Genomic DNA, 16,139 nt, shown 5'->3' with positions numbered 1-16,139 from the left:
TAGGTTGAAGAGCCACGATTTTCACGTTTTCATGGAGTCTTTGCTTCCGGTCGCATTCAGAGAACTTCCCTCCAACATTTGGAAACCCCTCATAGAAATAAGTGAGTTCTTTAGGGATTTATGTGCAACCAAACTTAGCATTAATGATCTCACAGTCATGGGCAAAAAAATTCCCATCATACTTTGTAAGCTACACAAGATATTCCCTCCATTCGTTTTTGACATTATGGAATACTTAGCAGTCCACCTACCGTTCGAAGAACTACTATGTGGGCCAGTTCAATTTTGGTGGATGATTGGCTCATTCAAACGCACCTTGAAGATCAGGGTTCGAATTGAGGACAGCAACTGTGAAGCATTCTTAGCTAAGGAAACATCTGCATTTTACTCATTCTATTTTCAGCCTCATATTGAGTCACATAGAACAAGGGTTATAAGGAACGATGAGAGGGGAGAATCATCGTCGGGTGGAACATACCCAATCTTTGCTTCGGAAGGAGCTGCAATGGGTACGGGCAGTGACTATTGGTTAGAGCAAAAGAAAATCGATGTCGTGCATCTGCATGTGCTTCTTAACTGTGACCAGATTTCATCGTACCTCATGTGAGTTTATTAAGTCCTTGTAAATATTGCAATCAGTAACATTCTAACTTTTTAATCTAATCAAAACTTCTTTATCCTGTTCTATCATATAGGTTATTCCAAGAGGCAAATCATGATACCTCATTGAACAACTTTCCACGTTGGTTCAAAAAATACGTCAGCGTGTAGCTAATTGACACATCAAATTTGGAACTAGTTGCACTTAGTTGGGACCCAATGAATAAAGGCACTAGCTACACGATGTATACTGTTAATGGATATCAGTTCCATACTTTACAGTAGCCGATTGGAAAGAAAATAGATAACACTGAAGTTTGGGTTTGTGGGGATTCAGGCAAGGGTCATTGTGACTATTTCGCTATATTGCACAACATAATTGAATTAGAGTATTTCTGTCACACTACGTACAAGGTGTTGTGTGTTTAAATGTGAATGGTATGATCCAAGTTCACGACAAGGAATACAAAAGCACAACGACCATGATATCACTGAAGTTAATGTAATCAGGAAACATAGGCACTACAATCCTTTTATTCTACCTCAAAATGCACGACAGATGTACTTTTTGCCTTATTCGGGTTCATGAAAATCTAGTTGGGTAGTTGTGGTTAAGACTAAGCTAAGAGGCCGCATCGAGTCTGATGATAGGACAGAGGGTTAGGAACCTTATCAAATTGATGACCCAACTCCTTCAAAAATAGTGGTTGATACTGGTGAGCCGATTACCCTTTGCTCGGCATCCACGGATGATGATATCATTGACCTTGGATTACATCACGACGCACTGTACTACTACAACAAGACGACGATCTTCAAGAAGAATACAAGGTCGACGTGGACGAAGAAGAGGAAGATGAGTTTGATGATCAGGAAACTACCTCGAAGATGATGATGGTTAACCAGAGGAAGAATATAATGAATCTGAATAGGGTTAATGTAAATATGGTTCTATGATATGTATATTTTTTACCAAACTTTAAGAAGAATAAAATATTCTAAAAACTAGATCGGACTGGCCGATTCGACCAGGTTAACCGGAAACTGGTCCTTTGACCGGTCTTGGTGAGGCTCAAAACCGTCTTGCAAAAAAATTGGTTAAAAAATTGGCCGAACCGATGGTTAACCGATGAATCGACAGAACCGACTCAATTTTTTAAACTGCCGGTTCGCTACTCCACCCCTCAAAACGGCCCAATTTGATCAAAAAAGAAAAAACTTAGCAAAACACCTTATATTTTCCTTTGTCCCTTCATTCTCTCTCACAAGTCACAACCCAAACTGAGAAACCTAACCCTGTTAGAGCAATACAGCCACCATCGCCCACCATTATCGTCGGCGACGGTGGCAAGCAGTGGTTGCCATCCTCGCTCTCAAATGTCTCTTCTTCTCCTCACATCGCCAGAAGGTCGTCATCAAGCTTGAACCTATCCTACCTCATCATCATCAGCCAAAAATTTTTGCTACTCGACTGTCTTGTCCTTGCTGTCACAAAGGTCTACTCGGATCTCTTCTCCTCGCCATGGCAAACGTCTACTCGGCCCTGTTCTCGCCATTGTGAACTTTGCATCACTATATTCAAGCTCTCTCTCCGAGCTCACTCTTTCTTACTGCAAACGTCTCCGCTCTTCTCCTTGTTGTCACCTCTGTGTCACTGCTCAACCATCACCTCCTGGCAAATGCCTCTGCTGCTCGATCGTCTTCTTTTCTCCCATAAGCACTCAGTCCTTGTTTTTTCTTGAGTTATTTTTTTTCATTGTGACTTTTGAGTTCAGAGTTAATTTTTCTAATTCTTATTAACTGTTTTTCTAAGTTAATTTGTGTGAAATTATTTTGTTGATTGTTGATGGTATCTTGTTAATTTTGTTGATTGTTGATTTATATAATAGATTGTAACTTCTAAATTTGTGTTCTAATTGTGTGATTGTTAATGTTATATTCTTATGATGTATGTGTTGTTAGTTTGTTGCTGATGTGATTTGAAATTGTGATTTTAGAACTATTCTTTTATCAATTAAAAGTCTGTTGATACATAACTACATATAGATTCAGATTCATAGTCTGAAGAAACAATATTTCTCTAATTTGCAATGTCAATAATCAAGTTATTAACCTTTCATACTATGAATATATATTGGAATTTATTTGTGAAAGTTTAATATAAATTATTGGCAAATTATTACCTAAAATTGTAAAATATTTAAAATTTTGAAATTTTATATTGAAATTTTAATTATTCTATTTTATTTTAATAAAATCAATTCAACTACGGTTCAATATTGGTTAGGCCATTGAATCATTGAACCAGTCAGTCGAACGGTTCACTGACTAGTCCGGTTCTTGCAACTTTGGATTAACGTAATGTAATTAACATTGTTTTAAATATATCAATTACCATCATTTTGTAATTTTACGCTGTATGCTTGATATTTCACTTCATGTTTAAAGCACTATTTCAATTATGTTTGTCATCAGGTTATGGTAAAAATTGACTGAAAATGACCTTTTTTTAAAAAAAAACTTCCATCGGGATTACTGTCAGAATTTACCGACGGTATTTTTTTTTTAAATCTCCACAAAACTTTCCATCGACATTTCCGTCAGATTAATCCGACGGTAAAATCACTACAAGAAAAGTTCTAAATACCGTCAGATTTATTGTCAGATTTAGCGTAGGACATTAGTGGCGGATTTGATTTTCTGACAATAAATTCGCCGATAATAATTGGAGGAAAAATAAGAAAACATAGAACCGAGATTACTGTCGGATTTATCCACCGGTAATCCTTAATTAGTGCAATGTTGGGTTTTGGTCACTTTTAAAGTGTTACGTTAGATTTTTTCGTCAGTAAATCTGATAGTAATCTTGCCCTAAATTTGAACCGGGAACCCTCTCTCCCCTCATTTTCGAACTATTCTCTCTCTCTCTCTCTCTCTCTCTCTCTCTCTCTCTCTCTCTCTCTCTCTCTCTCTCTCCCCCCACAAACCACCTTCGGCAGCCACTCCACCAGCGTCGGCCACCACCAACAACATTCAAAGGCTGCTTGGACTCCTTGCGTCGTGTTGGTCGCTCTATTGCCGCCATTTTTGTTGCTCACACCACTGTTGCTGCTGCCACTGCTACACCACTGTCGCTGCTGCTCCCTGTTTCGCCAAAGCTGCCTCCTTCCTCCCTCCATGTATGTTGTCCTCTTCCTTCTTCCTATTATTTTTTTTTTCAGATTTAGTTTATGTATTAGTTTAGATTTATGGTTTTTTAATTCTGTTTTGATTTAGAAATTTTTTTAATTCTGTTTGATGACTCTGTGTTTGAAATTTTATTTATAGTTCTGGTTTTAAATTTTGTTTTGATGATTTTATGTTTATTATTATGATTTCTGTTTATTGTTTTGATATCATGAAGAATGAAAGTGATTTTTTCTGTATTATTAAGGGTTTATTACTTGAGTTTGCATTAAAACGTTGCTGGTGTATTGAATATTTGAAAAGTACAAGTCAGTTTGGGAGTTTTGAGAATTCTGACTAGGGTTGAAGTTGGTGTGGTTGGTTTCTTTATGTAATTGAATTTTCAATTTAAAAATGATGAGGATCATACCAGGAAGAGTTAGAAATGTCCTTTAACTGTTTGCTAAAATGCGTCAATTGAGCTGAGTACTTAGAAACTTAGAATGCTTTCTTTAAAAAAACACAAAGAAAAAGCCCTATTATTTTGTTTACTTAGAGAGGATGCCTCCTTTGGTATTGATAGTTGGTGAATTTTATGCAGCACCAATAAGCATATTAAAGTTTATTTATATTGCTTAAAAGACCTATTTATATTTTTTTTTCTTGAAGTGAGCAATTCATTTGCTTTTTTTTTTTTTTTTGTAGATTTTATGTAGCTTGAGTTTGATCAGTTAATATTTTGATGGACGATGATAATAGATACGGATAAAATGTATGCTCATTTGTCAAGGGATCATGCCCAACGCCATCATGATAAGGTAATGCTCTTCTTTTCTCACCATTGTCATTGTGAGCTTGATTACTGAGCAGGGTTTTATTTCTCTGAATCTTTTATGATCTACCAAAAAAAATATTTCATGAATCTGGTTACTTATATTTAACTGGTTTGTGTTATCTTAATATAATGTGTTTGTATAATAAGTTAAGATGTTATTGTGTTATCTTAATATATAATGCATTTGTATAAAATTATCATTTATAATGATTTTGTGTTGTATAGGATGAATTTGTGTGAATTGATGCTGAAGGAATACTTGGTTATGTTATTTCTTGTTGTTTGATGCTTTTGCACGTCAAGCGTTCGGTTATACGCATTTATGTCTATTATGTGTTTAAATAAATTGCAAGTTGTAGCTATCATGCGATTTAGGATGTTTGATTTTGTATAAAATTATTATTTGAAATGATTGTTATTTGAAATTGGATCTAATGGATTGGATTGTTTAACAAAAAATTTAAAATTCAAGTTTACCTCCGCCGGTAGTTAATATTTAATTATTAATAAATAGCATGTTATTGTCGGATTTATCGGGGAATAAATCCGACAGAAAAAATTACCAGCAAATTTTTTTCGACGATAATTAGCAGCAGACGAAAAAATCCAACAACAAATAGTTACCGACAAGATTTATACCGTCGAATTTTTTCCATCACTAATTCTGACAGTATCTAGCGAATTTTTGTAGTGAATAGCGCGGATATTTATAACATGGCGCCAACATTAATGTCGGATTAACCCGAAGGTAACTTCTAACAAATTGGGTTATATATTTTGTCGCTAAATTCGATAAAACTTTGCGTCGGCCTCTGAATATCTACTGGTAAATATTTTTTAGCGAGATTTATACCGTCGCATTTATTCTGCTGTTGAATCCGACAGTACTCGACGACTTTCTTATAGGGTTATACTATTATTCTTTATATTGTCATAAAAATAAAAATCAAATGCACTCTTTGACCTTTAAAGTTTAGTTTTTCACTTTTTCTCTATTAATTCTAAGTGAAACAGTAAAATAAGGTGAAAGAGATGAGAATGATAATAACTTTTAGAGTTTAGCTAACATACCGTAAAAATATATGATATATTTATTGTTAGTGAAAAATTTTAAATTTTTTTATTTAATAAATATAAAATAAATACATTAAAAATTTAAATTTTTTTATATTTTAATAAAAAAATTTTTAATTTATAATCTTAATTTATATCCTTAAAATATATAATAGATAAACCTAACTTTTATAGTCTCCTAAACGTTGTCCCACCCATAACACCAATATTTGTGCTAATCCCACATTTAACTCCAATTTATTAATTAATTTATGTAGATACTCTATCAACTCTAGAAAGAAAATCTTTATGTGCAACGGCTCTTAGTTACTCTTACCAACCACAGTCAAATTACATAAATGCCCTCACCAGAAAAGAAAAGATAAATTAATCAATCTCAATTAACGCCACAAAGGAACAAAAATCACAGTTGTCTAAGTGGGTGCTGACTAAGTCAATGAGTGCTTCATGATTGAGTTAGCGCTTAGCGGCGCTTCACAAGTCACAACACCCTTCTTAGTTAGCATGCTATATATTATTGAGTCTAGACTCTAGCATACCATATGCACTTTCCTCCTTAAACTTCACTTTGCTACTTCGCCACCTCAAAAAGAAAATAACCCAAACAATAAACACAGCCACCATAGTATTTTAAGTTTTGAATTGAAATTGAAGTGTTCAGTGATATGTCCCCCGAAGCTAATTTCACCGGAACGGGTGAAGAGAGGTCAAACTCTCTATTATCCAACGCGCGCTGCAGCTTCTGCTTTCCCTGCTGCTTCGGTTCCCGTCGTTCCGCCAGCGTCGGCATCGCGTGGTGGGAGCGCGTGAGAACAAGGTCATGGTCTGAGTCCCAGACCCAGGCGGTGACCGGAAGCGTCGGTGACCGGTGGTGGGCGCGTGGATTCATGAAAGTGCGCGAGTGGTCAGAGATCGTCGCGGGGCCACGCTGGAAGACCTTCATTCGGCGGTTTAACCGTAGCCGTAGTGGGGGAGGAAACGGTGGTCGTTACGGGCAAGTGGGGAAATACCAATACGACCCCTTGAGTTACGCGCTGAACTTCGACGAGGGCCCGGGACAAAACGGAGATTCCGATGACCATAATTATGAAGGGTTTCGGAATTTCTCGTGCCGTTACGCAGCTGCTCCTGTTTCTTCTGCCGCTCCTCCGTTCAAGTCCGTTACTGCTGATGTGAGTGAAGACGTCGTCGTTTTTGGATGAAAAGAGAAAGCGCCGTTTAGGCTAAATTGCGCCTAGTGGGGGTCTGCGCTTATTGCGCGAGATTAACGTCAGCATCAGCGTGGCGTGGCGTGGCGGAGCCTCCCTCTTTTTGGTCTTATTACTAATATAGTAATTTATTTATTTTATATTATCCTTTTTCTTTTTGACAGATGTATTATCCTACTTCCTACTGTATATAATGTTCCTCATTAATATCTGTTAGTAGAGTATTAATAGCAGATTAATATCATGTTTTTTTCTCAATTGATAACGTGTGTTCGAGATAATTTAGTACCAGGGTGTTGCGCAGATTATGGAAACTAGTAGCTCCTGTAAAAACTGTGATTATGACGTAAAAAGATTGTAAGTAATAAAAGGATATTTTTAAGTTTAGTTTAAGAGATAATATCAATAATTCAATGTCATGCCCTTGTTTTTTCTCAATGGTTGGTGACGTGTATTAAAAAAGGAAAAAGAAAAACTATGGGCGGGCAAGAAGAATTGTCGGTAATAATAAAAGAATATATCGGGTTTAGGATATGTGATTTGTTGGGTCCAAATGCTTCGTAATGGTAAAAGATACAAAGTATTCAGTATTCACATATTTGTTTTGAACATTATTTGTTTATTTAGGAGCTGCAGAATGGATAATATAGACTTAGTTTTGATAGCTTGCTTTCTTTGGTGGGCTAAACATCAGAAGTTGTGTACTTGTAAGGTAAGAATTCATTTTTTTACGAGATTAATTGCTAGTCAGAATTATTGGGGATCCGTCTATTGTCAAAAACTCAAAATTAAATATCTCTCTACTCTTGTTCTTTGTCAATTCATGACAAGTATAATAATTGTTGGGTAATGTAGCAAGTTATACATGTGTTTTGGACTTTTGTTGGTTGCTTCAGGGAACTGGATAAAGATTTTCTTAGGAGCGTGTTGGAACAGCTTATGTTATTTGCTTTAAGTGCGGTTTTGATGTTTGATAGGTAGGGAAATGTTCCTATCTTCTAATTTTCCAAACGACAAAAGGAAATAATGGTGTCAATATCCATTTTAGTCTCCAAAATCAATTAAATAAATAAATTTTTAATTTTTTTAAAATAGCTGACTAAGACGTTTATTTTTAGATATGTGATTTCCTTTAATTCTTTGGTAAATTTTTTTTTCACAAGTATTAGTCTAATACTTATATAAATTGATAAATATTATTATAATAGTTATTTCATGTCAATATCTTTTAATTGTATTGAGTGTCTTAAATTGGTTTATAAAAATTTAACTATAAAAATTTGTGACCACTAATTAAGTAACATGAATCAGTTACCGATACAATATTTGCCAAAATTAAAATATATCCATACTAAATTAGTTAGGAGTAAAATTAAATCAAACTAAGTTTAAATTTGAGTCTACATTATTAACAATAAAGTCTTTTTTTTTTTTTTTGAAAACAAAAGAGTTCAACATAATAAAGTGGAGCAATCAAAACCAGACAACAAATCAAACAAATAATTAAAAAAGTTAACACAACAACAGAAGAAAAATTTTCATATCATCTCTGGCATAGCCATCAACAACCTAAGGAATTCACACGTCTCCATTCATTGCAACTAAGCAAGGTCATGTTGATGATTTCTTTTACTTCTCTGCTCTTGTTCTGAAATATCCTCCTATTTCTTTCCAACCAAATGTTCCAAATGATTGCACAGAAGTCCATCAACCACTGCTTTCGATCCTCTTTTCGACGCGGCTCTTCTGTCCAGCTAAGAAAATGTTACTTCATCAAACCCGGAAAAGACCACTGGCGGTCAAAACCAGATATCCACGCACTCCACACCTGCCAAGCAAAATCACAGCCAAGAAACAAGTGGTGGACCTGTTCACCATCCTTGTTGCATAAGACACAATCAATATCGTCCTGACTAATAATCCCGAGCCGACTCAGTCTTTTCTTTGTATTCACCCTGTCTATCAAGACAAACCAAGCAAACAGCTCCACTCTTGGCGGAACTAAACCTTTCGAAACGGTCTTAGTGAAGCTGTAACTGGTTACATCCTCTGGAAGCATCTCCTCCTGCAACACCTGCACGAATGAGTTAGTAGAAAAAATACCTAGTCTATCATATTTCCAAACAACTCTGTCCTCTCTATTATTTACTAGCCTCACAGGTATCAAAGCCTCATGTAACTGACTCAGAAGATCCAGCTCCCACTGAAAGTGCTCTCGCCTCCATTGGAAATTCCAAATCCACTCTAACCCATCCCAAAACCCACAATCCTCTATAACCGATCTACATTAGTTTGAAATAGAGAAAAGCTTGGGAACCGATCTTTCAAAGCTCCACTATGTAACCAAACATCCTCCCAGAACCGAGTCCGTCTCCCGTCACCAATCTCCATGGACAAGCCTGTAATCATCTTATCCCTTATATGTTGCTCCTTGAATTGTATTTGGCAGATATCCTTCCAAGGACCTCCTCTGGTGGGTAGCACTTGAGTGGACAGTAGCTCATACGGATTCAAATTATTACAGGAACAGACCACCTTCTTCTACAACGGACACTCTTCCTTTGCAAACCGCCACCACCACCTAAACAATAGTGCAGTGTTACGAACCAAAGCATCTCCAACCCCCAACCCACCTACCTTCTTCAGAGCCTGTACCGATTCCCATCTCAATAGAGCCATACCACTCCTATCATCCTCCTTGCTCCAAAGGAATCTTCTCTGCAAAGAGATTAATTTCTCAGCAATAGCTGACGGAGAAAAAATGTCGGTAAAAATTTTCACAAAAAATATCGCGTTGCAAGTATAGTTCTAAACCGACCATTCAACCTCAATCAACATTTAGATTGTTGTCACTAAAGCAAACCCAATAAAATTAACTGAAGTATTTAAACATCAGGTCATCTCTCAAGGAATTGCAGGGAAGTGTAGTTTATTATTGGCTATGGAACAGTATATTTATGGGTTTTGTAATAAGAAACAAGAAAGTAAAATGACAAGAAAATAAACTAATAACTAAGAAAGCTCTTAGCAAGGAAAGAGAATTAGAAGTCCTATCCTCATTATCATCGTCAATTGTGATGGTAAATGTAAATTGCTTTTACTTAGTTATCCTCTAACAAATGAAGGAAAGTCAAGCGAGCAAAATCGACTTAAGTTCACAAGTCCTAATCAAAGACTAGATTTAATGATGCTCAAGCCAACTAACAACTTTCAATCACCAATCAACAAAAGAATTTTGATAATTCAAGAGTCTCTAATTAATTAATCAAAGTCAAGAACATAAAAATCTAAATTAAAATCCACCCAAGCATTTTATCAAACACTTGGAAGGCATAGAATAAAAACATAGAAAATTGACAAGACATAGGAAATTCTTAGACTAACCAAAGCAAAGAAATAACAATAGCAAAGCAATTGAACAATAAGGAACATGAAACATAAATTGTATTAATGAAAATTGAGAGTAACACATGAACTCATAAACTAAATTAGCAAAATAAAGGAATCAATAAGAGAAGTATATAATTAAAGTGTTAAAACAAATAAAAGTAAGAGAAAACTAAATTAAAATAAGACTGAAACTTAAACCTAAGGAGAAATTAGAAGAAGAAACCCTAAACCTAGAGAGAGGAGAGAGCCTCTCTCTCTAGAATTCTACATCTAAAACCTAAAAATGTGTATGAATGAAAAGTGAATGATCCATCTTATTTGTCCCACTCTGCAGCCTCTAATCTTCATTTTCGGGCTTGAAACTGGGCCAAAAACAGCCCAAAAATTGCCCCCAGCATTTTCTCGTAACTGAGGCACGTGACACCCGTCACGCGTACGAGTCAGCTACGCGTACGCGTCGCTGAACAAATTCCTGGTCACGTGTACGCGTCATCCACGCGTACGCGTCGCTTGCCTACTGCACTGGTCACGTGTACGCGCCATCCACGTGTGCGCGTCAAGGCCAGCTGCTCAAAACTTCAATTTATTGTGTTCCTTCCACTTTTGCATGCTTCCTTTTCATCCTCTAAGCCATTCCTGCCCTAGAAAACCTGAAATCACTTAACGCACATATCACAGCATCGATGGTAATAAAAGAGGATTAAAAATTAGCAATTTTAAGGCCTAAGAAGCATGTTTTCAATCATAGCACAAATTCGGAAGGATTTATAAAGCCATGTAATTTATATGAATAAGTGTAAGAATAGTTGATAAAATCCACTCAATTTAATACAAAATAAACCGTAAAATAGTGGTTTATGAACAGCCTTCGGCATCTTGTATAAACTCAAATAATACACTGGCAAGCTATTTAAAACTGATTTGATAAGCACCAACTTTCCGGCTTTGTTTAGCACCTTAGCTTTTCCAAAGGCTAAGTTTGTCCTCCACCTTGTCAATTATAGGCTTCCAGGTCTTTACCAACCTCAGATTCACTCCTAAGAGAATTCCAAGGTATTTAACGGGAAGGGTTCCTTCCTTACAACCCAATAAGCTACACATACGTTGCACTTACTGCTCCTCGCAATTGATTGGAATCAGACTGGACTTATCAAAATTAATACTTAGACTTGACATCAACTCAAAGCATCGCAGAAGCCGCTTGTAATTCTTCATAGTCTCCTTTTCTGGTGGGCAGAACAAAATAGTGTCGTTAACGAATTGAAGATGTGACAACTCTATACTGTCTCTCCCAACCACCAATGGTGATATTCTCCTGTTCCTAACTGCCTCTCCAACCATTCTATGCAGAACATCCACAACTAGCACAAATAAGAACAGAGAAAGCGAGTCCCCTTGTCTCAATCCCCTTTCTATTTTGAACGACTTAGTTGGTGAACCATTTATCAAAACCAACATAGACGCCGTGGTCACACACTCCATAACCCATGCCCTCCATCTACGCCCAAAACCCATCTTCTGCAATACCATATCCACAAAACTCCACTTGACTCTATCATATACTTTTTGGAAATCTAGCTTGATAATAGCTGCATCCTTTTTCCTCAGCTTAAGCTAGTGTACAGTTTCACATGCAATGAGAGTCCCATCATGAATTTTTCTCTCCTTTACAAAAGCACTCTGAGTCTCCCCTACTAATCCTGGCATAACTAACATCATCCTCCTAACTAGCACCTTCGAAATAACCTTATACACATTCCCCACCATACTAATAGGTCTCAGGTCTTTAATCCCCTTTGCACCAACGAATTTAGGGGCCAACGCCACCCAGGTTATATTGGCATCTACGGGCAGCCTGGACGTCTGAAAGAAGTCCAACACAGCTACCGTGAATTCAGACCCAATCTCATCCCAACACCTCTTTATGAAATTCATGTTGTACCCATCACAGCCTGGCGCTTTGGAAGACTCTCAATCCCACACTGCCTCTCTAATCTCCTCAGCCGATGGCATCGCCATCAAGGTCCCAGCGTCTTCCTCAGTTATCATCTCCACCAGACCATCTCTCAACCCCACCATAGGTGAAACTTCCTGATGATACAAATCTCTGTAAAACTCTCTAATAGCTATTTTTATTCTAGCTTGATTCCTCACCACTCTGCCATTAACTACCAGAGCATCAACCTTATTATTCCTCCTTCTTGCTGAAGTTATATTGTGAAAATATCTTGTATTTTTGTCCATGTCCTTCGCTTGTCGAGACCGGGACATCTGTTTCCAGTGAACTTCTTTCCTCACATACTACTTCTCACAGCAAGTAACTAATGCCTTTCTTCTAGCCTCCATCGTTCCATCATACACTCCATCCCTACCATATCATCAATCTTCTTGATCTCCTCTTCAAGCTTCAAAATCTTCTTGTCTATATCACCAAAGTTGGCCTTATGCCATCTCCCCAATGGAACCGTCAATGCCTTCAATTTATCTGTGAACTGCATCTCCCCTAAACCTCTCCATTTCTCCTTAACTATTCTAATAAAACCTTCATGTGTAAACCACGAGTCTAGACTACGGAACAGTCTAGGACCTCCCCTCAGAGTTTTCTCTTCCACTATTAAAGGACAATGATCTGACAAATCCCTTAGGCCACCTCTTAACTGAGTCTCTGGAAACTTTTCCAGCCATTTCAAACTAACCAGGGCTCTATCAATACGACTGCATGAACGACCTCGAAACCATGTAAACTTACGAATCGGTGAGCGGTAAGTCCACTATGTGCATATCTTGTATCCAATTCTTGAAATCTTCAGCAGACAGAGGTAGACTAGTAGTACCTTTCTGTTCCTCCACATGTACTATCTCGTTAAAGTCTCCCATGAAACAACAAGGAACCTGACATAACCCAGCAACGTAACTCAACTCCTCCCACATATGACTCTTCTCATCTCTACTATGCGCACCATAGACCAGGACAATAGCACAGCTGAAATTATTCTTCAACAAGACTCCTTCAACATATAGCCACATGTCCCCCTTATAGTAATTATTCATTTTAAAAATCACTTCATCTCAAATTATTAACAGTCCACCAGATGCACCTTCAGAGCCTACATATTCCCACCCTACACCATCATTTCTCCAAATTCTTGCAATGTCAAATCTCATCACTACCTGTCTTTTAGTCTCAATCAAACCTAACATGTTCAAACTATGTTTATTTTTTAAGTCCTTCGCCATTCTCATCTTTCCATCACCCGGTAACCCCCTAACATTCCAAGAACTAAAAATTATTTAAAATTTTTTGACACACTTATTTTTTATTTTTGGGTCTGCACCATCTCATCTTCACCTTCTGTTTTTCCATCTTCCTTTTCTGTGCTTATTCTTCATTCTGGGCTTATTCTTCATTCTGTGCTTGGAGAATTGCCATGATGTCATCTTCTTCATTACACAACATAGCACCTGACTCCATTGCCAGCTCCCAAGTTTTCTTATTTTCCAGCATCTGCCCTTCTAACTTAGAGCATTGAGTGTCACTATCCTCCACATCGTTGTCAAGTTCTCCCTGCCTGGAATCAGCCCTTCCAAAGCCTTCCTCATCATGCCCGAGAGCCAACTTCCCACCATATTGGTAAAGTAAATTACCTCCAACAAATCTTAGTTCAAGATTGTTAGCATCTGCGTCACCAACCCCTGTTTCCGCAACAAACTCCTGAGAGCGACCCTCAACCGCGTTCACTACTCCCTCCTCTACCCCTGCAGCCGCTTCAACCTCCCCATCATGAGCATCCCCCTACTCACCAGTTCCTACCACCATCTGAACTGCCCTGCCATTAGGCTATAGCATGACCTCGGCGGATGGAGCCCCTGTTATGCCCTGAAAGCCAGGGCCCCCATCATCGACCATGACAGCGACAGCATCTTCAACAGGTCGGGTACGGTCAACCCCATCGCATATCAAATGGCTCTCCCATATTGCTTCCCGCCGGCTTCCTCTTTGGCCATCTCTGGCGGATATGTCTCCATCTTCTTCAACGATAGGCACGCCATCAACAGGGTGAGCGTCACCTCTTCGCACACTAGTGACCCGCTGCAAGTTCACCATCTGACCCGGGGAGCCCAACTCAGTTCCACTATTAGCGTGCCCAGTAGCTGATGCATTTGGGCCCAACCCGCTAGAGTTCTTTTCCCTCTCCTTCTCTTTATTCCTGGCCCAAGCCTTAGTGAGACCCTTTTTTTTTGTTTTTTCTTAGCTGACCCCCTTTTCAGCCCGTTAACCATAGAACTAAACGTGCATGTAATAGTTCTATCAGATTCTGCATCGTAGCTCATACCATTCCCACCCCCAAGATCATCGCTCCCTTTATTGACTCCATTAACTACATGATCAGTTACGATATTCCCACGATTATGATTGATATTGTGATTAATCCATTCATTCAAATTAACCTTAGGAATTACTAATCTGCCCTTCTCATCGTCCTCACCCCGTTTCACCACCATTAACAGACCTTCATCATGATCATCCTCCCTGCCTGGGCTCGTACTTGCGATATCCTGATTCCAGATCTCACAGTTAGTAAACTCCTTATCAACCAAAATTTTCCTACACCACAAGCCACACACCTCATGCCCAGCCTCTTTCACTAAAACATCAAAGCCACCAGAACCAATAGTGATATGGATCCACTCCTGAATAACGTCCATTATGCACGTATTAATCTGCACACGACTTACAGTGAACGAGCTGCACAATTCTATTTCTTCTGCATACCCAACTACTTCTCCCCACTAGTATTGTCCTTCTATCGTATTGAAGGTGTCGACTAACCATGCATGTAATGGAACCCCAAAACATTCGAGCCATACCCTTCTAGTTTCACTACACTCTGACTCCTCCCACCTCCAAACCCGGTGGAAGAATTGTAAGAGACAGTTCAATTTAGAAGTGTAAGTTTCGTCAGCATGCAGAACACTATCAAATTTCAGAAGAGCTTTGTACGCTCCTATTTCCCGAATTTGGGTGATGGAAGGCACGTTCTTCGCAATCATATCCCTCAAAGCGGTGAAATCCATAGGCTTCGTCGTAGTCCCTACTAAACTTCTCTGTAACCATTCCAGATTTTCTTCTGCCACTGCTACTTCCACCTTCCTTGTCTCTCCATTCCCATGTGGGGTTTCTATGATTTCCTTCGTCTGTACTTCATGTCCCGTTGACGAAGGACCCTCGCTGCCTACTTCCCAATGTGGCTGCCTAACAGTTTGGTGAAGTTTGTCTTCTCCTTTCCGTCCCTTATCTATGTTCATGGTTTCACCATTCTTCTGTACTTAGCTTCGCCCACAAAAATAATCTTACCCCTCAGTCTAAGCCGATTCATTTCTGCTATAGCCTTCAAGGCCCCCCTTTCGTTATGTACCGTATGAAGGCAAAAATGTAGATCTCACCATTTTTTTATTTTCGGGAAAGATATATATCATTGATGTGCCCAGTCCATTTGAACAACTGGAATAAATCTCTCTTCGATATGTCTTCAGGGAGATTATCCACAAAAATAGAGAAAGATTCACGTTCTAGCAGCTGATACTCTTCTCTGTTCCAAACCCTAGGATCCTTGCCGTATTCCTTAGACCTCTCTCTCTCTCTCTCTCTCTCTCGAATTGGTTTGAGCTCGATCGTGACATATTCAAATAATATGAACATAATTTATATAAATTATAACTTATATTTATTGTCTTTATATATTAATTATATTTCATATCATCTATCAAAATTATTATAAAAAGATAATTATAAATAATTATATAAAAATATTATTAGAGACACATTAATTATTTCTCTCTTCTATGATGAAAAAAGTTAGATATTA

The 16,139-nt window shown here is 38.0% G+C and overlaps 2 protein-coding genes across 2 annotated transcripts; one reads left to right on the top strand and one right to left on the bottom strand.

Annotated features, from left to right (window-relative positions):
• The first annotated feature begins 6,069 nt into the window (after nucleotides 1–6,069).
• LOC107643942 (uncharacterized) lies at nucleotides 6,070–7,140 on the top strand. The gene has a single exon (XM_016347701.3). The coding sequence runs from the start codon at nucleotides 6,340–6,342 to the stop codon at nucleotides 6,874–6,876; it is 537 nt and encodes a 178-aa protein (XP_016203187.1). The 5' UTR covers nucleotides 6,070–6,339; the 3' UTR covers nucleotides 6,877–7,140.
• Nucleotides 7,141–12,243: 5,103 nt separating this feature from the next.
• LOC107640970 (uncharacterized) lies at nucleotides 12,244–13,509 on the bottom strand. Its single transcript, XM_016344478.1, has 4 exons — nucleotides 13,355–13,509; nucleotides 13,022–13,255; nucleotides 12,645–12,987; nucleotides 12,244–12,543 (listed from the first exon to the last, which is right to left on the bottom strand). Exons 1-4 carry the CDS (start codon nucleotides 13,507–13,509, stop codon nucleotides 12,244–12,246), a joined length of 1,032 nt encoding a protein of 343 aa, XP_016199964.1.
• Between the last annotated feature and the right edge of the window lie 2,630 nt (nucleotides 13,510–16,139).

The sequence above is a fragment of the Arachis ipaensis genome, chromosome B5, assembly GCF_059453495.1.
Source record: "Arachis ipaensis isolate K30076 ecotype BB chromosome B5, ASM5945349v1, whole genome shotgun sequence".
NCBI classification, from domain to species: domain Eukaryota; kingdom Viridiplantae; phylum Streptophyta; class Magnoliopsida; order Fabales; family Fabaceae; genus Arachis; species Arachis ipaensis.
The sequence above is the reverse complement of the archived record's forward strand: the minus strand, read 5'-3'. Positions and strand labels throughout refer to the sequence as shown.